Consider the following 27548-nt stretch of genomic DNA (forward strand, 5'->3'; position numbering starts at 1 on the left):
CAGAGCAAATGGAATGCTTTCAGTATGACCGTCTGTCTGGCTGTCTTTGCTTACGACATTTCAACAAGAAAGTACTCACCCGGTCCTTCAAATCACTGCCAACTCATTTGAGCTAGCAATTCCTTGCAGAGTAAACATCCTCACAAGTGAATGCAATTAGAGGCACGAGAAGCCTTTTTGTGCATAATCAGAAAAAAAAAAAGCAAAGAGCTCTTGGCTTACATGTCCGGCCTGACAAAGAAGAAAAACAAGCAAACGAGGCTACGAAAGCATCTTGGCGAGCAACGGCAAACCTTTATGCTGTCTCACAGGCCGTGACAGTAGTGTGATTAGAAAACTGTGTTTGTCTCTGCTATACCCAGATCACCCAACACGGGTTTTGATGATAGATAACTACAGGAAATCATATTCATGCATTCATTCATGCTTGAAAGCTCGAGGAAGGTTTCAGAGCACAGGTAATAAGCGAAGAACTTGCACACCAAAAGCTCATGGTTCCATCTCCACCACATGCTTCTCTGTTCCACGTTCAACTTCAGGGATTTATCACTCATTTCCTTTGACACTGTATCTCATTCTCACCTCCACCTCATCCTCGCCTCCTAACTGTTCCCTTATGTCACTATTAATGCCTGCAAACGCAATCTCTTGTTCACTTGCTTTGTGTCACCGAACTCCAGGAGTTATCCGGTGGAAAGCATGTTCTGCGATAAGGACGGGCCTTACAATCATGCAAACAACCAATTGACCATCAAGCCAATCAATCACTGAACCCTGCAAACAACTCACCAAACAACCAACTGAGCCATGCCCGCTGGTGGACCTAGTCCCGCGCCGCATGCTACCCACCGGCCGCGCCATGCTCGCGCTTGTGACAAGCCTCTCGTGCCGCTCCAAGCAATGCTTCATGCTCGTCAGCAGGAACCTGCACGCCGATATCCACAGGTGGTGCAGGAACCTCAGGCTCACAGCGGGGCGATGGTGGAGATCCTTCAAAAGCCTTGCCGGTGCAGATTCCACCATTACAACCTTTGCGCTTGTGCTGGATGAAGAGCAGGATGTCGGCAAGTGGGAAGGTCAGCTGACATTGTCCACACGTCAAGAGGTCTTGGTCAGCAGAGACGCCCGTTTCTGGAAGTGCTACCTCGCTTCCTCCAGCCTCTTCCTCCTCTTCATCGTCCTCATCCTCATCTTCACCAAGCAGGGTTTCCACCCTCTCGGGTTCAGCTGTGGAAACATGTCACACAAAATGGTGAACTTATGTCGATTACTTGGAGTTTTGAGGGTGCTTAGTCCACTTATCAAAGCATGGCAGAGAAAACAGCATGTCGGAATTTAAGAATTTTTTTTCCACCTGTAACTGACATTCCACCTATAATTCCAAATCCTAGATTCTGTGTTGTTCAGAGTCTGAAGGAAGCCAAATGAACTGGTTTTGTCAAATCAAGATACCATGTTCAGTGGCTCAAGGCTTCATTGTCCCAGAATATACTCAAGGTCCACAATGAACTTCTTAACCAAAAAATGGATTCGGGTCTCTGAGACCTTGCAGGAGAACATGAAAAAGCCTTCTTTGCTGAAATGGAACAACACCCAAGAAATGTTTGACTTGCTCCAGGTAATAATAAAATAATAGCACGGGCCTCACCAAAGGCTGACAACGTGCAAAAGAAAGGGACTACCGCATGCACACAACAAACCTGAGCAGCATTATTGCTGCGGTGTCCCCTGTAGGCTTTTCGATTGCAAGCTCCGCTATGTTTTATTCTTTTCTCATTCTCAGCACTGATTCATAGCCCACCTGAGTGTCTTCACAAACAAGTTCCCACGAGAACAATATGATGTATCGTACAAGATCATCGAAACGTCCTATTGCCTCGGAAATGACCCGATGGCATCAACTGCGTCACGACTTGGATTTGAGAAAATAAAGAGTTTGTTACCACATCTCAAAGAAAACTGACACTCTATATACCTCACGTATTATTTTCACTTGCTCCCTTTCTCTACCAATTTCTTCTCTGCCCCTGCAGGATTTGCATCTTTCTAAAAGCGTCATTAAAAAAAACAAAAAACTGTTCGTTTGCGCATCGATCGATTCAAATTGATGAAAGGTTGATTTTTGGGAGCCAATTCGCTAACACCTACATAAATTATCCTTTTATTGCCATAATATTTCAAAAGTCATTCATTTTACACGAAATCCTGAAGTTAAACAATCGGTTGGGAAGTTCCGGCAACCCTTCGTGAGACTCCGAGAATTCAGGCTCACCCTCCAGGGATTCAACTTGGCAGTGCACCACTACTTCAGGTCATCCTCTATCCCGACCCATACTCATTTACGACCCACATCAACCCTGCCCTACCTTTCCCCATGCAGGTAATTGCAATGCTGGTATGTTTCCTCCTCTGTTCTCTCCCCCCCCCCTCCGGCATTGCTCATCCCATTGATTGTTGCATCCAAGTCTTGTCCCACTGCCCCACATTCGTTCATTCGACCTAATGCGACCTCATTCTTCTTTGAGCCTGGAATTTGTTGATTTAAAAAGAAAGTTAAGAATGGATTGCATGGTTAGCGGTTGTGAGTCTAATAGCTTTGCTTCAATCCATATGACAATGCCTGATGTCAGTATTCTTACACCGCACAAGAATTGGACAAATAGACAAAACATCCCGTCGAGTGTTGGCTGCTTTGCAGAGTTGTTTGTCTTTCACCACAATAAACAAAAACATCTGCAAGTTTGCCAATGTTCATTAAAATCCTGTAAATAAGCTACAACTCGATTATATGAACTGTTGAACGACTTTGGAACTCATGGCAATGAAGGAGGTAAATTGTTTGCATGTTGATGTGGAAGTTGAAGTCGGTGTAAAACCGGGTTCTAACCAGGTGTGCTGTGGCAGTTTGCTTTCGAAATAGGATAGTTTAAAAGGATAGAAAAATCTCTCTCCGTAATCCGAACATGAATCTTAGCAAGGTGAGAATAAACTCTAAAGGTGGGCATATATATATATATATATATATATATATATATATATATATATATATATATATATATATATATATATATATATATATATATATATATATATATATATATATATATAAACAACATGTTGTACAAGGAACAACTTTTGGGGTTTTGCACACCTTTTTCTCAACAGAAGACAGATTACAAAGTCTGAAAAACTTTTGAAACACCCTTTCTGTTTCCTGAGCCCTCAGGAAGCCAAAATCCACCCACTCTACCTTTACACGGTGGCCAGAGTTCACCCATGAGCCAAAGATGTGGACAAGTCGTGGTGGAAAAGAACATGTGCGATTTTCCCACGACACAAAACACGTGACATGACATGTCAGCATTCTGTAAGTGGTGTGCAGTACAATGTCGAATTTTGTCCCACATGACACAAAACATGTTTCGTTGATACAATTGGGTGCAAGGTGGGCAGACACTGGCCAACATACTATGTAGAACATAAAGATGAACATGAACATAAAGATGCCTTGTTTTCTTCCTGAGATTGATCTAATGCTCGTGAAGTAGCTTGAACATATAAACTGCATGTGGGAAGAAGACAGAAGGAGTAAATAATAAAAGTAACATATTGTCTGAGATTTGAACATGGGATCCTGCATCACAAGATATGTGCTTCGATTGGGAGCAATAAATCGGCCAACCGAAAATACATCTCTTGGGATTGTGTGCAATATCTGTTCCACACAATACAGCATGCACATGTCGGAAGACTATAAAGACATGATTCCATGCCACACCACTTGGTGTACATGACATGCATGATGTGTTTCTATCCATCCATAAATTGGGACCATACTCTGGGCAGAGCGTTGGTGCTGCTTAAGCAGTCTCCTTGGCTATTGGACACAATCCTGGACGGGTCGCCACTCCGACACAGGATACCAGCATGCTGGCACTCATTTTGCCGATCTCAGAAGGATGACAGCCAGAGTCAACCCCACCTGCAATTAATTCAACAGCTGAGTGGGATTTGAACTCAGGATCCGAGGATCACAACCCCACCACCCTAACCATTAAGCCAACACCAAGCATATGTGTTTGTATGCCACAAAACTTGTAAAGGACATGTATGACATGTTTCTATGCCATACGACTTGTAAAGGACATGCATGACATGTATGACATGTTTCTATGCCATGGGACTTGTAAATGACATGTATGACATGTTTCTATGCCATGTGACTTGTAAATGACATGTATGACATGTTTCTATGCCATGTGACTTGTAAAGGACATGTATGACATGTTTCTATGTCACATAACTTGTTGTAAATGACAGGTATGTCATATTTATATGCCATGTGACATGTATGACATGTTTCTATGCCATGTGACTTGTAAATGACATGTATGACATGTTTCTATGCCATGTGACTTGTAAAGGACATGTATGACATGTTTCTATGCCATGTGACTTGTAAATGACATGTATGACATGTTTCTATGCCATGTGACTTGTAAATGACATGTATGACATGTTTCTATGCCATGTGACTTGTAAAGGACATGTATGACATGTTTCTATGTCACATAACTTGTTGTAAATGACAGGTATGTCATGTTTATATGCCATGTGACATGTATGACATGTTTCTATGCCATGTGACTTGTAAATGACATGTATGACATGTTTCTATGCCATGTGACTTGTAAAGGACATGTATGACATGTTTCTATGCCATGTGACTTGTAAAAGACATGTATGACATGTTTCTATGCCACACGAGTTGTTGTAAATGACACGTATAATGTGTTTCTATGCCACACGAGATGTTGTAAATGACACGTATAATGTGTTTCTATGCCACACGAGATGTTGTAAATGACATGTATAATGTGTTTCTATGCCACACGAGTTGTTGTAAAGGACATGCATGATGTGTTTCTATGCCATGTGACTTGTTGTAAATGACATGTATAATGTGTTTCTATGCCACGCGAGTTATTGTAAATGACATGCATGATGTGTTTCTATGCCATGTGACTTGTAAAGGACATGTATGACATGTTTCTGTGCCATGTGACTTGTAAATGACATGTATGACATGTTTCTATGTCACATAACTTGTTGTAAATGACAGGTATGTCATGTTTCTATGCCATGTGACTTGTAAAGGACAAGTATGACATGTTTCTATGCCACACGAGTTGTTGTAAATGACATGTATAATGTGTTTCTATGCCACACGAGATGTTGTAAATGACATGTATGACGTGCTCCTATGCCACACGAGTTGTAAATGATATGTATGACATGTTCCTATGCCACACAAGTTGTAAATGACAGATATGACATGTTCCTATGCCATGGGACTTGTAAAGGACATGAATGACATGTTTCTATGCCATGTGACTTAGAAACATGTCATACATGTCCTTTACATGCCATGTGACTTGTAAAGGACATGTATGACATGTTTCTATGTCACATAACTTGTTGTAAATGACAGGTATGTCATGTTTCTATGCCATGTGACTTGTAAAGGACAAGTATGACATGCTTCTATGCCACACAAGTTGTTGTAAATGACATGTATAATGTGTTTCTATGCCACACGAGATGTTGTAAATGACATGTATAATGTGTTTCTATGCCACACGAGTTGTTGTAAAGGACATGTATGATGTGTTTCTATGCCTTGTGACTTGTTGTAAATGACATGTATAATGTGTTTCTATGCCACACGAGTTGTTGTAAATGACATGTATGATGTGTTTCTATGCCATGTGACTTGTAAAGGACATGTATGACATGTTTCTGTGCCATGTGACTTGTAAATGACATGTATGACATGTTTCTATGCCACACGAGTTGGTGTAATGACATGCATGATGCGTTTCTATGCCACACGAGTTGTTGTAAATGACATGTATGATGTGTTTCTATGCCATGTGACTTGTAAAGGACATGTATGACATGTTTCTATGTCACATAACTTGTAAATGACAGGTATGTCATGTTTATATGCCATGTGACATGTATGACATGTTTCTATGCCATGTGACTTGTAAATGACATGTATGACATGTTTCTATGCCATGTGACTTGTAAAGGACATGTATGACATGTTTCTATGCCATGTGACTTGTAAAGGACATGTATGACATGTTTCTATGCCACACGAGTTGTTGTAAATGACATGTATAATGTGTTTCTATGCCACACGAGATGTTGTAAATGACATGTATAATGTGTTTCTATGCCACACGAGATGTTGTAAATGACATGTATAATGGGTTTCTATGCCACACGAGTTGTTGTAAAGGACATGCATGATGTGTTTCGATGCCACACAAATTGTTGTAAATTACATATATGACGTGCTCCTATGCCAGACGAGTTGTAAATGATATGTATGACATGTTCCTATGCCACACAAGTTGTAAATCACAGATATGACATGTTCCTATGCCATGGGACTTGTAAAGGACATGTATGACATGTTTCTATGCCATGTGACTTGTAAAGGACATGTATGACATGTTTCTATGTCACATAACTTGTTGTAAATGACAGGTATGTCATGTTTCTATGCCATGTGACTTGTAAATGACATGCATGACATGTTTCTATGCCATGTGACTTGTAAATGACATGTATGACATGTTTCTATGCCATGTGACTTGTAAATGACATGTATGACATGTTTTTATGCCATGTGACTTGTAAATGACATGTTTCTATGCCATGTGACTTGTAATGGACATGTATGACATGTTTCTATGTCACATAACTTGTAAATGACAGGTATGTCATGTTTATATGCCATGTGACTTGTAAATGACATGTATGACATGTTTCTATGCCATGTGACTTGTAAATGACATGTATGACATGTTTCTATGCCATGTGATTTGTAAAGGACATGTATGACATGTTTCTATGCCATGTTACTTGTAAAGGACATGCATGACATGTTTCTATGCCATGTGATTTGTAAAGGAGATGTATGACATGTTTCTATGCCATGTGACTTGGAAAGGACATGCATGACATGTTTCTATGCCATGTGACTTGTAAAGGACATGTATGACAAGTTTCTATGCCACACGAGTTGTTGTAAATGACATGTATAATGTGTTTCTATTCCACACGAGATGTTGTAAAGGACATGTATAATGTGTTTCTATTCCACACGAGATGTTGTAAAGGACATGCATGATGTGTTTCTATGCCATGTGACTTGTTGTAAATGACATGTATTATGCGTTTCTATGCCACACGAGTTGTTGTAAAGGACATGCATGATGTGTTTCTATGCCATGTGACTTGTTGTAAATGACATGTATAATGTGTTTCTATGCCACGTGAGTTGTAAATGACATGCATGATGTGTTTCTATGCCACACGAGATGTTGTAAATGACATGCATGATGTGTTTCTATGCCACACGAATTGTTGTAAATTACATGTATGACGTGCTCCTATGCCACACGAGTTGTAAATGACATGTATGACATGTTCCTATGCCACACAAGTTGTAAATGACATGTTCCTATGCCATGGGAGTTGTAAAGGACATGTATGACATGTTTCTATGCCATGTGACTTGTAAAGGACATGTATAACATGTTTCTATGCCATGTGACTTGTAAAGGACATGTATGACATGTTTCTATGTCACATAACTTGTTGTAAATGACAGGTCTGTCATGTTTCTATGCCATGAGACTTGCAAATGACATGTATGACATGTTTCTATGCCATGTGACTTGTAAATGACATGCATGACATGTATGACATGTTTCTATGCCATGTGACTTGTAAAGGACATGTATGACATGTTTCTATGCCATGTGACTTGTAAAGGACATGTATGACATGTTTCTATGCCATGTGACTTGTAAAGGACATGTATGACATGCTTATATGCCATGTGACTTGTAAAGGACATGTATGACATGTTTCTATGCCATGTGACTTGTAAAGGACATGTATGACATGTTTATATGCCATGTGACTTGTAAATGACATGTATGCCATGTTTCTATGCCATGTGACTTGTAAAGGACATGTATGACATGTTTCTATGCCACAAGAGTTGTTGTAAATGACATGTATAATGTGTTTCTATGCCACACGAGATGTTGTAAATGACATGTATAATGTGTTTCTATGCCACACGAGTTGTTGTAAACGACATATATGATGTGTTTCTATGCCTTGTGACTTGTTGTAAATGACATGTATAATGTGTTTCTATGCCACACGAGTTGTTGTAAATGACATGTATGATGTGTTTCTATCCCATGTGACTTGTAAAGGACATGTATGACATGTTTCTGTGCCATGTGACTTGTAAATGACATGTATGACATGTTTCTGTGCCATGTGACTTGTAAAGGACATGTATGACATGTTTCTATGCCATGTGACTTGTAAATGACATGTTTCAATGCCATGTGACTTGTAAACGACATGTATGCCATGTTTCTATGCCATGTGACTTGTAAAGGACATGTATGACATGTTTCTATGCCACACGAGTTGGTGTAAATGACATGTATAATGTGTTTCTATGCCACACGAGTTGTAATGACATGCATGATGCGTTTCTATGCCACACGAGTTGTAATGACATGCATGATGCGTTTCTATGCCACACGAGTTGTTGTAAATGACATGTATGATGTGTTTCTATGCCATGTGACTTGTAAAGGACATGTATGACATGTTTCTGTGCCATGTGACTTGTACATGACATGTATGACATGTTTCTATGCCATGTGACTTGTAAAGGACATGTATGCCATGTTTCTATGCCATGTGACTTGTAAAGGACGCGTATGACATGTTTCTATGCCACATGAGTTGTTGTAAATGACATGCATGATGTGTTTCTATGCCACATGAGATGTTGTAAATGACATGCATGATGTGTTCCTATGCCACACGAATTGTTGTAAATTACATGTATGACATGTTCCTATGCCACACGAATTGTTGTAAATTACATGTATGACATGTTCCTATGCCACACAAGTTGTAAATGACATGTATGACATGTTTCTATGCCATGTGACTTGTAAAGGACATGTATGACATGTTGCTATGCCATGTGACTTGTAAAGGACATGTATGACATGTTTCTATGTCACATAACTTGTTGTAAATGACAGGTATGTCATGTTTCTATGCCATGTGACTTGTAAATGACATGTATGACATGTTCCTATGCCACACAAATTGTTGTAAATTACATGTATGACATGTTCCTATGCCACACGAGTTGTAAATGACATGTATGATGTGTTTCTATGTCATAACTTGTAAATGACAGGTATGTCTTGTTTCTCTGCCATGTGACTTGTAAACGACATGTATGACATGTTCCTATGCCACACGAATTGTTGTAAATGACATGTATGACATGTTTCTATGCCACAGGAATTGTTGTAAACGACATGTATGACATGTTCCTATGCCACACGAATTGTTGTAAATGACATGTATGACATGTTCCTTTGCCACACGAGTTGTAAATGACATGTATGATGTGTTTCTATGCCACGTGACTTGTTATGAATTACATGTTTCTATGCCATGTGACTTGTAAATGACATGTATAATGTGTTTCTATGCCACACGAGTTGTAAAGGACAAGCATGATGTGTTCCTATGCCACACGAGTTGTTGTAAAGGACATGCATGATGTGTTCCTATGCCACACGAGTTGTTATAAAGGACATGCATGATGTGTTTCTATGCCATGTGACTTGTAAATGACATGTAAAATGTGTTTCTATGCCACACGAGTTGTTGAAAATGACATGTATAATGTGTTTCTATGCCACACGAGTTGTTGTAAATGACATGCATGATGTGTTTCCATGCCACATGAGCTGTTGTAAATGACATGTATAATGTGTTTCTATGCCACACGAGCTGTTGTAAATGACATGTATAATGTGTTTCGATGCCACGCGAGCTGTTGTAAATGACATTTATGATGTGTTTCTATGCCACATGAGTTGTTGTAAAGGACATGTACAATGTGTTTCTATGCCACACGAGTTGTTGTAAAGGACATGCATGATGTGTTTCTATGCCACACGAGTTGTTGTAAAGGACATGTATAATGTGTTTCTATGTCAGACGAGTTGTTGTAAATGACATGCATGATGTGTATCGATGCCACGTGACTTGTATGATGTGTTTCTATGCCACACGAGTTGTTGTAAATGACATGTATGATGTGTTTCTATGCCACACGAGATGTTGTAAATGACATGTATAATGTGTTTCTATGCCACACGAGTTGTTGTAAAGGACATATATGATGTGTTTCTATGCCTTGTGACTTGTTGTAAATGACATGTATAATGTGTTTCTATGCCACACGAGTTGTTGTAAATGACATGTATGATGTGTTTCTATGCCATGTGACTTGTAAAGGACATGTATGACATGTTTCTATGACATGTGACTTGTAAATGACATGTATGACATGTTTCTATGCCATGTGACTTGTAAATGACATGTTTCTATGCCATGTGGCTTGTAAACGACATGTATGCCATGTTTCTATGCCATGTGACTTGTAAAGGACATGTATGACATGTTTCTATGCCACACGAGTTGGTGTAATGACATGCATGATGCGTTTCTATGCCACACGAGTTGTTGTAAATGACATGTATGATGTGTTTCTATGCCATGTGACTTGTAAAGGACATGTATGACATGTTTCTGTGCCATGTGACTTGTAAAGGACATGTATGACATGTTTCTGTGCCATGTGACTTGTAAATGACATGTATGACATGTTTCTATGCCATGTGACTTGTAAAGGACATGTATGCCATGTTTCTATGCCATGTGACTTGTAAAGGACGTGTATGACATGTTTCTATGCCACATGAGTTGTTGTAAATGACATGTATAATGTGTTTCTATGCCACACGAGTTGTTGTAAATGACATGCATGATGTGTTTCTATGCCACATGAGATGTTGTAAATGACATGCATGATGTGTTCCTATGCCACACGAATTGTTGTAAATTACATGTATGACATGTTCATATGCCACACGAATTGTTGTAAATTACATGTATGACATGTTCCTATGCCACACGAATTGTTGTAAATTACATGTATGACATGTTCCTATGCCACACGAGTTGTAAATGACATGTATGACATGTTTCTATGCCATTTGACTTGTAAAGGACATGTATGACATGTTTCTATGCCATGTGACTTGTAAAGGACATGTATGACATGTTTCTATGTCACATAACTTGTTGTAAATGACAGGTATGTCATGTTTCTATGCCATGTGACTTGTAAATGACATGTATGGCATGTTCCTATGCCACACGAATTGTTGTAAATTACAAGTATGACATGTTCCTATGCCACACGAGCTGTAAATGACATGTATGATGTGTTTCTATGTCACATAACTTGTAAATGACAGGTATGTCTCGTTTCTCTGCCATGTGACTTGTAAACGACATGTATGACATGTTTCTATGCCACACAAATTGTTTTAAATGACATGTATGACATGTTCCTATGCCACACGAATTGTTGTAAATGACATGTATGACATGTTTCTATGCCACAGGATTTGTTGTAAACGACATGTATGACATGTTCCTATGCCACACGAATTGTTGTAAATGACATGCATGATGTGTTTCCATGCCACACGAGCTATTGTAAATGACATGCATGATGTGTTTCTATGCCATGTGACTTATTGTAAATGACATGTAAAATGTGTTTCTATGCCACACGAGTTGTTGAAAATGACATGTATCATGTGTTTCTATGCCACACGAGTTGTTGTAAATGACATGCATGATGTGTTTCCATGCCACACGAGCTGTTGTAAATGACATGTATGATGTGTTTCTATGCCACGCGAGCTGTTGTAAATGACATGTATGATGTGTTTCTATGCCACACGAGTTGTTGTAAAGGACATGTACAATGTGTTTCTATGCCACACGAGTTGTTGTAAAGGACATGCATGATGTGTTTCTATGCCACACGAGTTGTTGTAAAGGACATGTATAATGTGTTTCTATGTCACACGAGTTGTTGTAAATGACATGCATGATGTGTTTCGATGCCACGTGACTTGTATGATGTGTTTCTATGCCACACGAGTTGTTGTAAATGACATGTATGATGTGTTTCTATGCCACACAAGTTGTTGTAAATGACATGTAAAATGTGTTTCTATGCCACACGAGTTGTTGTAAATGACATGCATGATGTGTTTCTCTGCCACGTAACTTGTAAATGACATGTATGACATGTTTCTATGCCACACGAGTTGTTGTAAATGACATGTATGATGTTTCTATGCCACACGAGTTGTTGTAAATGACATGTATGATGTGTTTCTATGCCACACGAGTTGTTGTAAATGACATGTATGATGCGTTTCTATGCCAAACGAGTTGTTGTAAATGACATGTATGATGTGTTTCTATGCCACACGATTTGTTGTGAAGGACATGCATAATGTGTTTCTATGCCACACGAGTTGTTGTAAATGACATGTATAATGTGTTTCTATGCCACACGAGTTCTTGTAAATTACATATATGATGTGTTTCTGTGCCACGTGACTTGTAAATGACATGTATAATGTGTTTCTATGCCACACAATTTGTTGTAAATGACATGTATAATGTGTTTCTATGCCACACGAGTCGTTGTAAATGACATGTATAATGTGTTTCTATGCCACACGAGTTGTTGTAAATGACATGTATGATGTGTTTCTATGCCACGTGACTTGTAAATGACATGTATAATGTGTTTCTATGCCACACGAGTTGTTGTAAAGGACATGTATGACATGTTTCTATGCCACACGAGTTGTTGTAAATGACATGTATAATGTGTTTGTATGCCACACGAGTTGTTGTAAATGACATGTATGATGTGTTTCTATGCCACACGAGTTGTTGTAAATGACATGTATAATGTGTTTCTATGCCACACGAGTTGTTGTAAATGACATGTATGATGTGTTTCTATGCCACGTGACTTGTAAATGACGTTTGACGTGTTTCTATGCCACGTGACTTGTAAATGACATGTCTTATGTGTTTCTATGTCACACGAGTTGTTGTAAATGACATGTATGACATGTTTCTATGCCACACGAATTGGTGTAAATGACATGTTTCTATGCCATGTGACTTGGTGTACATGACACGTATGACATGTTTCTATGCCACATAACTTTTCTTTTTTTTGTATACACTGTCGATGCTCATATGAGAGCTTACTCACAGAAATGCACAACAAGGGAAGCAGGAGGCAATGGGGTGGGAGAGGGAAGGAAATAACACAGTGTGGAACAGAGAGGTGAGGAGATCTGTAGAAGGGAGAGGGATGGGGAAGGGTACACAACACAGGGACTTTCAGGTACTTACACAACTGGGACTTTCAGGAAGGAGAGCAAGGAATTTGAAGGAGGTGAGTTCGGGGTAGATTAACAGGGGTAGAAGAAACAGTGATTTTGAATGGTGGAAGATAAGAGGTGGTGGTGAACAGCTGTTTTGAAGACCTGGAGGGAAGAGTGGGATTTAAGAGAGTGTGGGAGTTTATTACAAAGGCAGGAAACAAGAAGAATGAAAGAGTGAAGGTGAGCAGTGATTCTTGATTTTGGTAGTTTTACTACCAAAAGGGGATTGCTGGCAGATCTTGAGCACCCTGGGTAAATATGGGGGGGAGGGGGGACATATCTCAGACAGAGCAGGGGGGCAAGGCTGGAGAGGAGACAGTAGAAGACAGAGAGACCACCGACCTGCCTGTAGTGAGAGAGTGAGAGATGCATTAACTCAGCCTCATCACGGGAGATACCAATGATCCTAAATGCCTTGATTTCCACAATGTGAAGCTGAGAAAGGAGAGAGGTGGGAGCACCAGCCCAGAGGGGAGAGCAGTGCTCCATTGGGCTGTGGCAAAAAGCTTTATATGTGGTCACGTGCTCAGGTGCGCCAAGGAAGGACTTTGCACAACGGAGGATACCCAGTCAGCTACAGGCTTTGGAGACCAGCTTGGAAATGTGGCTTTCACAGGAAACATTATGGCAGGTAGTGAGATCCAGAAGCTTGAATGAATTTTTTTCTTAAAGAGGATTGTTGAGAAAGTAGAAGGGGGGGCAGAGAGTGAGGAGGCTGCTGCTTGACAATCTGAGGAATGAGAAATGGTAAAGCAGAGGATGGAGTCATCAGCAAAGAGATAACGAGGATTTTCCAGTCAGAGAGATCATTGATGTCAACCAGAAAAAGAACATAACAGGGCACAGAACACTGCCTTGAGGAACTCCAGCCTGGATAGGAAGAGGAGATGAGAGAACTCCATAAAGGGCCACACATTGGCTGCGAAAGGAGAGGAAGTCTGCAAGCCATGAGTGGAGATGTCCTTGGATTCCAAAGGAAAAAGAGTTTGGTGAGCAGGGCAGGGTGCCAGACCGTATCGAAGGCACGTGATATGCCTAGGGATATGGCTCTGATTTATTGTATAGAATTGAGGACCTCTATCTATTGTTAGGAGAGCAGAAGCAGCTTATCCAGGGTAGAGTGACCTGCTCTGAATCCAAATTGATGATCGGAAATCAGGCCATTGGAGAAGAGGAAGGATTTAATGTCTGAAGCGATGATGGATTCCATAACCTTGCTGATGATTGTGTGAAGGCTGATTGGTCTGTAGTTGCAGGGATCTGTTTTTTCACCTTTTTTGGGCAGGGCAGTAATGCTTGCTAATTTCCAAGCAGATGGCAGATGACCTTGAGCAATTGAGAGGGTGAATAGAATGGAGAGAGGGTGAGCAAGAGCAGAAGAGCAGGTTTTTAGGACACGTGGACTGATGCCGTCTGGACCGGTTGCAGAATCTGAGTCGAGGTTTGACAGCAAGCTCTCCACCTTGTGAGGAGAAAAGGACACAGAGTCCAGGGACATCTGGGTGCGACTGGGTAAGTTGGGTGCAGAAAGTGATGTGTTTGATACAGATTGAGAATCAAACACAGAGTTTAGGCATTCAGCCTTTTCACGTGTAGTATCAGCTATTTGGCCATTTGAGGGAAGGGAGGAGATGGAGGGGGAACATACACCAGAAACAGACTTAACTCGATGCCACCACGATTTGGAGGAGGGAGAGAGGTTTGAGAGTTCAGACTTCAGATAAGAAAGATGTTGTTTTCTGGCTCTCCTGAGGGTAGACACACTTGTTGCAACCTTTGTGGAAGGAACTGAGATTGCCTTCAGTTGGATTAGCCTTCCATGAGGCGAAAGCAAGTTGTTTCAGCTCAACTGCCTCGTCACAAGTTTCCCTGTACCATGAGTGGGAGGAAGGGTATGACAACTGAAGATGACATGGGATAAATCTGTGAATGAGGGAGAGCAAGTTTCGAGGAAAGAATTCCCAGGACGAGTTGATGTCGGAGGAAGTAGAGATGGGAGACCAGTCTAGAAGTTTGATGGCTGCTTGAAGACCCTGCCAGTCGGCCTGAGTGAAATGCCACACTCGACGGCATTGAGGTGGTTCTCTAATAACAGCCAGAGAGATATCCACTTTGACAAGCACCTGGTCAGACGAACCGATTGGAGCGAAGGAAGAACAGCAGATATTGTCAGGGAAATTGTTCAAAATCATATCCAGAAGAGGTGGCACGTTGTAAATGACATGTATGACGTGTTTCCATGCCACACGACTTGTTGTACATGACATGTATGATGAGTTTCTATGCCACATGACTTGTTATAAATGGCATGTATGACGTGTTTCCATACCACGCAATTTGTTGTACATGAGATGTTTCTATGCTACACAACTTGTAAATGGCATGTATGACATGTTTCTGTGCCACGTGACTTGTACATTACATGTATGCACTCCACATCCCCCGCACCCCTCCGCTTCAAACTCAAGCATTATCCCCAGCACCCTTTTCCTTCAAACTCGAGCATAACCCCCAGCACTCCTCCCCTTCAAAGCCAGCCCTGCTAAATCACAATATGCCTTTAATACAATTCTTCATTCTACTTGTATATTAGAATATAATTAAGAAAGAAAAAGGATGAATTGTGATTAACTCCAAATGCACAGACCAAAAAAAAACCCCAGAAAGGGCATAACAATAACAACAACAACAACAACAACATGAAATAACAGCGAGGTTAAAGAGAAAACACCTGTAAATGTAAGATTATAAAAGAAACAGAAATGCCTTGTAAAGAGTGATAGTGTACAGGTGCGTGCATGTACACCTTGTGTGTGAAACCATTATGGCAGGCATCCAGTAATCCCAGCAACATTACCCTAATCAACACGCAAAAGGCTAGAGAGGCATTTCTCTTTCATTTCAAGGTCTATTTCTAATTGTTAGCGCTTTCTATACTTACGTGGCCTACATTCATTGACTATTACTTTGGCCCTACAGGGGACGAATTCGAAAATTTCAATTTCCAACCTTTATTATTTGATAAAAATTACCGAACAGGGAAAATGCACCGATAAACTTGTTCAACAAAGTACTGGCTGCAGGCGAATGATGTCTCTTACAAACCAGCTCATCCTTCACAAAGGTGGAAGCCAAAGGTGCACGTCAACACTAAAACATGAACTGATGGAAATATAATATGAAAGAAGCACTTCATTTGGTTCAATTTCAGGTAAATTAATAGGTGGTCAACTCTTGAGAGCGAAGTAACCTCACTCGGTTTTAATCCCATATGTCTGAGTTAATTCATCTATTATGTCATTACGTCCTTGTATTGAAGGTAACGCGTGTACAATAATCTATACTGCGAGAGCCACAGCCACTACAAAGGTTGATAAAATTATATATATATATATATATATATATATATATATATATATATATATATATATATATATATATACATTGGATGTCGTGCATTATTGGGACCGAGTGCTGAAAGCTTGCTTAATGGGGTGCTGGCACTCACCTCCCAAGTTGCAAACCAAGGAGGTGGCCAATGAGGGTATAAGGGGACTGGATACATGGCGAGGCACATCAAATTTCTAATCCTATAACTTGTGGAATACGTTACAAGAAATAAAATATATATATATATATATATGAATGTATATATATATATATATGAATGTATATATGTTTCTATAGGGCTGTCAGGGCAGCCGAGAGGTACGTGGACCTGCCTCTAAGCAAACTATCCTGGTTCGAATCCCGACACAGCTATAAAATATCATCCGGTTGTTTCGCAGGTAGGGTGATTCTCATTCATCGGATGGATGTTAAACTGGGTGTCCCATCTGCTCGTATTAGTTGCTGGATTTTGAAGATCACACGGTGTCCTTTGTGAAGAGTAGGCGAGCAATAAACAATTTAAAGATTCCTGCTCCAATCTTAGTCGAATGTCAGGCCTGGCCAACCGGTTCGTGAAAGGCTTGGGCCAATCTTCACCTGGCCAAACAAACAAGAACGTGGGAATAATCGTGGCAGTTGAAGAAGAGGATATATATAATATATATATATATATATATATATATATATATATATATATATATATATATATATATATAATATATATATATATATATATATATATATATATATATATATATATATATTTCGGGACCGACAGGAAACCTGGCGCACTTGTTGAACTTAGCTCACATAACACCTGTGCAATGAAGGGGGTCATCCTCACTGTCCCCGTGAATGGGCCCACAACATATCGAGTCAGAGTCGCAAGTGTTGTCCCTGGGGGTGTTTCCGTCATGGAAATCAAGTCACTGTGGTGTCGTCTCAGGACTGTGAGATGGGTGTAATTCGGTTAGCAGACCTGTCTACCTGCACGTGAGCTTGTTTGCTTTGCGATCGAGTCCATGATACATGTGCAACAAGGCAGGTGATCATAAGCAACACAGTGTCTTTCAGACGTGTAAGTAGCCAAGATAAATTGCTCTAAGTGCCAGATAGGAAACTTGGAGTGTCTTTATTTATTACAAGATTTCAACTCCCTGCATGGTTGAACAACACCTTCAGATGTCAAATCATACATCATGTGAACGATTCGGAAATGTATTACTCTTGCATGAGGTATATATTATATATATATATATATATATATATATATATATATATATATATATATATATATATATATATATATATATATATATATTCCCACGATGTAGCAAAGCGAGTTTGAGAATGAAAAGAGGAATTCACTGCCAGTGAAGTGGAACATTACATCAATTAAAATGAAATATGTATCAGCAAAAGAAAAAGGACATCAGGAATACTTCCCGACATTAACAAGGTCGCAATTTTTCCAAAAAAAAAAAAATAAATTACAATGACGAAAGACAGCAAATCAATTAATCAGGGATGTACACGTCCGTGCGGCACAACATTTCCTGGCTTCTCCGTGCGTCGTCCGAGTTAAGTTGGAAGTCGCATGAACCACTTGGACATGATGTCGTGCACATAATCTGGAAGTTCATTGACCGCGGTTACACTATTAGCAATGGCAGCGGTCAAAAGAAGAAGAATTTGGGAGGGGGGTGATCAAGGTTGGGGCAGAGGGTGGTGGTGGTCCGGAATGATTTGTAAGCGGTTCCAGAGATCAGACAGGTATATTTTTTTACGCTCAGTTGAGGGTTGATAAAGGTACGGCATGTTCACCGCAGTGGGAAGCAAAGCAACGCTGACGTTTCGAACATTCACCCTTCGTTCGGAGCATCGAGGAAGGGCGAACAGCCGAAACGTCAGCTTCACTTCAGTTTCCCAAGGCAGCTGGCATACCTTTGTGAAAAAGAACAAAAAAAAACGAACCGACCGTTCGGATTGTCCAGCGAAGGTGAGAGTCTCGTTTTTCTCTGTTGCAGAGATTATCGCAAACAATCGCACGCAACCTCAGCGCCCACAGCAGAATCCAATCGCGTTTATATGATGCTGCTGGTTATTGCGTTCATGTACGTCGTGCATATTCGGCAAACATAAACACCGATGGAAAGTTGCACGAGCCCCGGATCACTGTTAAGATTGGGTTCGTGCCGCCACTCCCCTTGAGTCAGCAAGAAATTGCAATTACGAGGAGGGCGGCGGACACGATTTCTGATTCATTTTGCACAATCGTGTCCTACAGGTTTATTTTGTATCGAAAGTACGCTCAGTAATTGCATTTCATTAGGTGCGTTTGAAGCCGTTGAACGCAATGAACGCAACGTTGCCCCAAAAGTGCCGAGTACACGGAAAGGAGGCGAATCCCCGGTGCACGGCGGGGCACTTTTACGCACATGCACGACGAGCGTCTCGAGCGCCGTGCGCGCGTGTCCGTCGCCGTACATATTTCACACTTGATTTCGTGAACACGCGTCTCATCACGTACGGGGGGGGGGGGTGGGGTGGTGAGTGTCTATGTACATGAATATGTATGAATTTGCTTTATCTGATGCACCTCGAGATTCCAAAGAGTTCACCTACGACAGGTAAATGATCCATATGTTAAGGATCCAGGATGCAAGCAGGAGTGTTCAAGAAACGGGAGCGGTGGATGGGATTGTGGGGGTCGGGGTAGGGGGTTGTGGTGGTGGTGGGGGGGGGGGAGACGTCGTCCCCGCGTCGTTTATTGCGCTTCACATGAGTGTAACATCGAGACGGACGAATCAATCAGACGGTAAAAGCACGAGCTTGAAGAGAAGAAACAAGCGGTGCGGGTCGAGGAGACCCATCGAGCATGAAGTGAAAGCTCCCATATATAAAAACCCCGACTAATGATACCTCGGCTGGGTTCACGTCGACGAACATTTGAAACCCATGCACGATAGGCAACATCTCTCTCCCCCACCCCAGTACGGTTTACAAGCTGTGTAACCGTGCTTTTAAAATGCTAACGAACTGTGTCGTGCACCGTGCAGCTTCCTGGAGGGTGATCGACGCACGCTTCTCCGGACTGAGCACGTAAATCCTCGCAGCCTTCTGATTAACTTGTGATTAATCAGATTGGGGGGCGGGGGGGGGTGGTGGCGATTCCAATGTGCGATTCTATAAATCGTACCTTTAAATCGCTGGGTTCCTTTAATACCGGCACGTACTGCAAAAGCGCAACAAAACAAGCACACCTGCGAGTTTGATGGCGCGAGGAGCGTCGTGCGCGAAGCGCGCACAGGTGTGCACAAAGTTCAGGATGACATGATTACGTGCATTGTTATCGATGTTGGACACGGATATCGACGAAGCTGATCGATATATGCATCCCCCTATAGTAAAGCTCACACTCTTTTAACTGCGCGCATTCGATGTACGGTGCCGTGTTCACGCGGTGGAGAGAGAGGATGCAGGGAGTACCTTTACCTGGGGGGATGCAGTCAGACGAGACGTGCACGCACAGGTGGTGGGGGGAGGGGGGGTCCACCGTGAGCACACTTTTCAGATTCCTATAAACCACTCAATGGTATATATGGTACCGATTCCTCTATAGTACTGTACATATGGATCTGGAGTATTTGACGCACCTGACAGTGCCCGGCCTCGCACTGTGCTCAACACAATCGAATTGCCACTAGTCACTTCCATTTAAACACTTCCTACCTGGTTGTCTCCACTATCTCGACAGGTATGAACCATCGGGCCGTGTCGGTCTACAGAATGACTCGTCCTTCTCGACATACCTGATGCACGAGACGATACACACGAACTTATCGTTTGGTCCGACTGCATGTTAAATCAATGAATCGATCCTTTGACGAGCACACGTCGGACGCCTCGTTGTCCGACGCATCGGGCATCGATTGGGGGGACAGGGGGGACATCTCGCGATGCCCAAGACCATTCGCTTGGCTCTCCCGACGTGCCCACAAGCTTGTCATACATCTTCTGGTCCTTACAACTTACAATGGCGAGGTGTAACGAGAGATGCTCTACCCGTTTGGAATGTCATCTGTTTGTGTGTGTGTGTGTGTGTTTGTGTTTGTGTGTGCTAAAATCTGTTGAGGTGTGCTCCAATGTGTGCACTTACACCGGGGTCATGTTAGTGTGTGATGGAATGTGTTTGCACGAGTTAGAATCTGTTCGTTTGTGTGTCATGTAAACAGGTCCACATGTGTCAGGATGATGTACGAGGTATGTTCGTGCGTGATGGAATCCGTTCGTGCATTCCATCATGTGTGCGTGCACGCGCGTGCGCTATGGTATTCTATCCGTGCGTGATGCAACGTGTCGGTCCGCACGTACGAATGTAACAGACAATATCCGTGTGCACCAGAATCTGTGTGTTTGTACGTGTCAATATATGTGATGGTGCTCTTGCTGCCAAGTATGCGTGCCCCGAAGGCACCTCCGGCGCTCTCAGCTCACCATTGTGCAGCACTCCTCGAGTTTGGAATCTGCTCGTTAAAGATCAAATTAACACTCAGTTTGCGAACCCATAATTCATTCAGCCTTCAGACGTTCCGCACGAACACCGACATCTATCTTGTACACAGCTGTCAATATGAAAGTAAAGGAATAACCATCGACGTGATGATGAATGAATGGTGCTCGTTCTCCCCACTATGTCCGACTCGGGCCGTTTGATGCTTTTGAAGCGCCGTTTGTGGGGGGGGGGGGTGGGGGGAAGTGAGGGGGGGGAGAAGGAAGGGGAGGTTGGGGGATTCCGACTTGATACGGTTAATCATGAAATGTACTGTTAGTTTCACGAGTTGGGGTAACCGCGGTGCGTGCAACAAGCACGGTTGACGCACGCATTTTCCATGCAAAACACACACACACACACACACACACACACACACACACACACACACACACACACACACACACACACACACACACACACACACACACACACACACACACAGCACTGGACGGGTTTCGACTCTTCAGGCACGATAAGTGAGGGAATGGATGTTGGGAAGAGCGCACGGAGCGCGCTGACAGTCCAGGGAAATGAGGGGCAGCGCGCGCAGCGCACGGGGAGCGCATCAGGGATTGCATCGCCTCCGCGTCGCCCGCCCGACCGACACCTGCCCAAACGGACCCCGCTCGCCGCCCGGAGCCCCGCACTCGCCTCGGGCTCTTGCCGAGCAATGCTTTGCAAAGACGCCGACTCCGGAGACGCTCTGAGTCCAAGAAAGTACCGGCGGCCAAAACAAGGAGTGAGCGGAATGAGGCATCTTTCTGCGGTTTGCCCCCCCCTCCTCCTCCTCCGCTCCCCGACGCCCCCCCCCTGCTGCCGCTCGCTCCTTCTCGCCGGGATTTTTTTTTTTCAAAAAGTGAGCCGTAAATTCGAGCAGAGAACAGAGCGAGATAAGGATGGAGGAGGCGAACCAAAGAAGCGTAAGACGGACCGCAGGACTTACGCGAGAGGTCCCGCTTGCTCAGGTGCTGCGGCTTGCCCTGCTTGCGGCGAGACATGGTGCGCGCGCCCGGCCCCGTCACATTCGGCGGTGGCGCGAGGCCGGTCCGGAGCAAATCAGCTCCTCAATGGCCGCGCGCGACATAAAATAAATCGGAAATAATACAAAGATGGCGGGCGGGGGGTTGGGGGGGAGGCAAGGGAGACGGATTGTGGGATAGCAACGGCGTGGAGCGCGTCGCGCGAGGGGGCTGCAACCTCCAAGTTCAAGTACACGACGTGCGCCTGCTCCCCTCCCCTCTCCTCCCCTCGGTCCCTCCCCCTCCCTCGAACTTGGACGTCAGCCCGCAGCGGCGAGCGCCGCACACGAGCGGACCATCGGCGGCGGCTCCGCTAAGCGCCGCCCGTGTACGCACAACCCGCGTTGCCCGTAAAGCCGACGGCCGGTGATGGAGAGGAGGGCTGGAAGGGAGGGGGGTGTCGGTAGGGGTAGGGGGGTGTTGAGGGGGGAGGTTGGCAGTGAGGGGAGGGGTTCGCGCGAATCCACGAAGCAGAGCGCGCGGTCCCGCCGAGCGCAGCACCATTGATCTGCGGCATCGACAGCAGCTGCTCCGATGAAATATCGAACGGTGGACGAGCAAAGTCCAATTTAAAGGTAAATATAGGTACTTTTATGTTAATGAATCACGTCGTTTGATAACGGTCGGGGGGGGTGGGGTTGAGGGGGGTACTGAGGTCCGCGCTGCTCTAACCGCCCCTGTCTATGTCCCCCCCTTCATCCTCTGATTATTCCGAGGCTTTCAAAGTCACGCAGGCGAATCGGCACGGGGTTAGGCCCGGCGACCTCGGTATTATATTGACCGGCGAGCCCATTAAAGTGACCGACTGAGTAAGATGCGAAGCTCTCTAAGGTTAGCCGCCATAGATCGTATCGATCGGAACGCTGTTTTCACTCGGCCCGTCCCGCGCTCCCCATCGATCCCACGCTCCGTTTGATGGCGGCCACGCGGTGGGAGCGCCGGCAACAATGGCCCGGCAAAAGAGTCCGTGCGGTGGTTGCGGCTCAACTTCGGGGTGTCGGACACGTCGAGGAGTTGAGAGCGCGTCTGCTGTGGCTCCCATGAGCGATTTTGCGACTTCGGAACATGGAGCGTCGGTGTTTGTTACTCGCTGCGGTTAAAAGGTGTTCCGGTGACAAATAGGCGTAGCGCGTGTTCCCTTTGGGTTACCAATTGGGAATCCCCAATCCCTTTGGGTTTTTGTGTGTGTGTGTGTGTTTTTTTTTTTTTTTTTAACCGAGCCGGTCCTAATTGCACCTCCTCCTGAACCTCCTCTGTGCTTCGAGCGCACCAGACCCGTTGAGCTGCCCATCCATCACGGCGTCGGATCAATGGCAGGCAGGGTTGACCTTGACCTTCACTGCGACCCGTCTCCATCTGCTCCCGCCTAAAGCCGATGTTTCGGTCGCCTTCATGCAGCACTGATCAAAGAGAGGCCTGGAACCCGAGCTCGGCCTCGGGACTGCAAGTCCCATTGCGAGGGTAACTCGCCTTGGCAATCGTGACGGCCTAGCCCAGATGTGCTGCGTGAGACACGGCGGCCACAAACCGTGCCCTCTTACCCTCCACGCCTTGGCTCAACATACAATGTCTCTCTCTCTCTCTCTCAAAAAAACACACACACACACACACACACACACACACACACACACACACACACACACACACACACACACACACACACACACACACACACACACTGAGGTCAAAGCCACAGTTAAAGATGCGTGCGATTTTGTCTGTGTGTGATCATCCCACTCTCTCTCTCTCTCTCTGGGAAATTATTTCCTGTTGGCAAAATGCTCGGGGCGAGAGTTCAGCACTGGGAGTATCATGGCACGAACCCATGAACTTGATCTCGGTTAAAGGAATCCACCGAGGCTCGCTATCTCTTTTGAGAAACCGAGGGAACACAAGTCCCCAGAGGACACGGTCACGGTGGGTTCGGCTTGGAATGGTGTTTGTGCCGCAAGAGGGGGCATGATTGACGCAGGAAAGAAGAGGGGGGGTGCAATTGGCTCGGTAATGGACGGGATGACACGAGATGAGACGATGGAGGATTGGATGTGACGACGTAAGCCCATCATGTGTCGCATTCGTCTTTTCTCATCATTTATCAAAAAGGGATTTATCTATTTCATTCATTCGCAATCGATAGATACTTATTTCAAGCATTTACAATCAATAGATACCTATTTCATTCATCCACAAATCGATAGATACCTATTTCATTCATCCACAAATCGATAGATACCTATTTCAAGCATTTACAAATCGATAGATACCTATTTCATTCATTCACAATCAATAGGAACCTATTTCAAGCATTTACAATCGATAGATGTCTATTTCATTCATTCACAATCGAGAGATACCAATTTAATTCATTCACAATCGGTAGATACCTATTTCAAGCATTTACAATTGTAACATGTCTATTTCATTCATTCACAATCGATAGATACCTATTTCAATCATTCACAATCGATAGATACCTATTCCGAGCATTCACAATCGATAGATGTCTATTTAATTCATTCACAATGGAGAGATACCTATTTAATCCATTCACAATCGATAGATACCTATTTCAAGCATTTACAAATGTAACATGTCTATTTCATTCATTCACAATCGATAGATACCTATTTCATTCATTCACAATCGATAGATACCTATTCAAGCATTCACAATCGATAGATATCTATTCATTCATTCACAATCGATAGGTACCTATTTCAAGCATTCACAATCGATAGGTACCTATTTCAAGCATTCACAATCGATAGGTACCTATTTCAAGCATTGACAATCGATAGGTACCTATTTCAAGCATTGACAATCGATAGATACCTATTTCAAGCATTGACAATCGATAGATACCTATTTCAAGCATTGACAATCGATAGGTACCTATTTCAAGCATTCACAATCGATAGGTACCTATTTCAAGCATTCACAATCGATAGGTACCTATTTCAAGCATTCACAATCGATAGGTACCTATTTCAAGCATTGACAATCGATAGGTACCTATTTCAAGCATTGACAATCGATAGGTACCTATTTCAAGCATTGACAATCGATAGGTACCTATTTCAAGCATTGACAATCGATAGGTACCAATTTCAAGCATTCACAATCGATAGGTACCTATTTCAAGCATTGACAATCGATAGGTACCTATTTCAAGCATTGACAATCGATAGGTACCTATTTCAAGCATTCACAATCGATAGGTACCAATTTCAAGCATTCACAATCGATAGGTACCTATTTCAAGCATTCACAATCGATAGGTACCTATTTCAAGCATTCACAATCGATAGGTACCTATTTCAAGCATTCACAATCGATAGGTACCTATTTCAAGCATTCACAATCGATAGGTACCTATTTCAAGCATTCACAATCGATAGGTACCTATTTCAAGCATTCACAATCGATAGGTACCTCTTTCAAGCATTCACAATCGATATATCTTTCATTCATTCATAATCGATACACCTGCTTCATTCACAAGCAATATACCTGTTTCATTCATTCGCAATCGATAGATACTTATTTCAAGCATTTACAATCAATAGATACCTATTTCATTCATCCACAAATCGATAGATACCTATTTCATTCATCCACAAATCGATAGATACCTATTTCAAGCATTTACAAATCGATAGATACCTATTTCATTCATTCACAATCGATAGGAACCTATTTCAAGCATTCACAATTGATACAACCTGTTTCATTCATTCACAATCACTGTCCCTGTTTCATTCATTCATAATCTATGTCCCTGCTTCATTCATTCACAATCAATATATCTTTCATTCATTCATAATCGATATATCTTTCATTCATTCATAATCGATACACCTGCTTCATTCACAAGCAATATACCTGTTTCATTCATTCGCAATCGATATCACATCACACCGATTGTAGTTACCAACAGCACCACACGCTCTGATACCTGTCCTCCACAGGTGCATCATTAATTGATAATGCACCGCACACATTATGGCACTATCACTATTTTGATCATTCATGAATATTGTTATTATTCATTCTTATTTATTTGGCCGAAGTTGATTTGCAAGTGGTAATTATATATTTATTGCTGTGTCATGATACTCTACAGATTAGGTGACATTTTTAGCTTTAAATAATTTCATAATTTGTCTGATATGCTTGGATAATTAATGGTAAATTGAACAGTAAAAAAGATTATACAAATCAGTTCACAGTGTTCAGTACAGTATATATTATGAGACAAATTGTTGTACAGTGTACAGTGCAATATATATTCGATAAATCATTGTACAGTATGCAGTACAGTATATATTAAGAGACAAATCATTGTACAGTATGCAGTACAGTATATATTAGATAAATCATTGTGCAGTGTACAGTACAGTATGTATTAGTTAACTCATTGTACAGTATATATTATGAGACAAATCATTGTACAGTGCAATATATATATATATATATATATATATATATATATATATATATATATATATATATATATATATATATATATATATATATATATTACATAAATCATTGCACACTACAGTACAGTATATTTTATGAGACAAATCCTTATACAGTGTACAGTGCAATATATATTAGATAAATAATTGCACATATCCAGTACAGTATATATTAGATAACTCATTGTACAGTATACAGTGCAGTACATATTATTAGATAAATCATTGTACAGTATACAGTACACATTGTTAAATAAATCTTTGTGCAGTATACAGTACAGTATATATTATTTGATAAATCATTGTGCAGTATTCAGTTTAGTATATATTATTAGATAAATCATTGTACAGTACACAGTATACATTGTTAGATAAATCTTTGTGCAGTATACAGTACAGTATATATTATTTGATAAATCATTGTACAGTATATATTATTAGATAAATAATTGTGCAGTACACAGTGCAGTACATATTATTAGATAAATCATTGTACATTATACAGTAGAGTCTATATTAGTGGATAAATCATTGTACAGTATACAGTATGGTACATATTAATATGGAATAGGCAAAGCCTAGAAGCGAATGTAGAATTCTTCTTACATTCGCTTCTGACTTTATCTAT

At 42.1% G+C, this 27548-nt stretch overlaps 1 protein-coding gene and 1 long non-coding RNA gene across 8 annotated transcripts in view; one reads left to right on the forward strand and one right to left on the reverse strand.

Annotated features, from left to right (window-relative positions):
• Positions 1–27548, reverse strand: part of BCL11A (BCL11 transcription factor A) — a 395854-nt gene that overhangs the window by 268097 nt on the left and 100209 nt on the right. Inside the window, exons 1-2 of one of the 2 annotated variants that reach the window (XM_085887577.1) lie at positions 22364–22606; positions 850–1227 (exon numbers count right to left, since the gene is read on the reverse strand). In XM_085887577.1, the coding sequence (XP_085743703.1) occupies positions 850–1227; positions 22364–22418 (433 nt within the window). In that variant the 5' untranslated portion in view covers positions 22419–22606. Of the gene's footprint in view, positions 1–849; positions 1228–22363; positions 22607–27548 lie in introns of those variants that run through there. The other variant, XM_085887578.1, reaches the window with a different exon arrangement.
• The window catches only part of LOC147022779 (uncharacterized), a 36854-nt gene continuing 32178 nt past the window's right edge, over positions 22873–27548 (forward strand). For 5 of the 6 annotated variants that reach the window (XR_015059904.1, XR_015059903.1, XR_015059906.1 and 2 more), the window contains exon 1: positions 22873–23014. This is a non-coding gene — a long non-coding RNA (uncharacterized LOC147022779). The remainder of the gene's footprint in view (positions 23015–27548) is intronic. The other variant, XR_015059910.1, reaches the window with a different exon arrangement.

The sequence above is a fragment of the Eptatretus burgeri genome, chromosome 7 (assembly GCF_056783735.1).
Source record: "Eptatretus burgeri isolate ZD-2024b chromosome 7, Ebu_testis_v1, whole genome shotgun sequence".
NCBI classification, from domain to species: domain Eukaryota; kingdom Metazoa; phylum Chordata; class Myxini; order Myxiniformes; family Myxinidae; genus Eptatretus; species Eptatretus burgeri.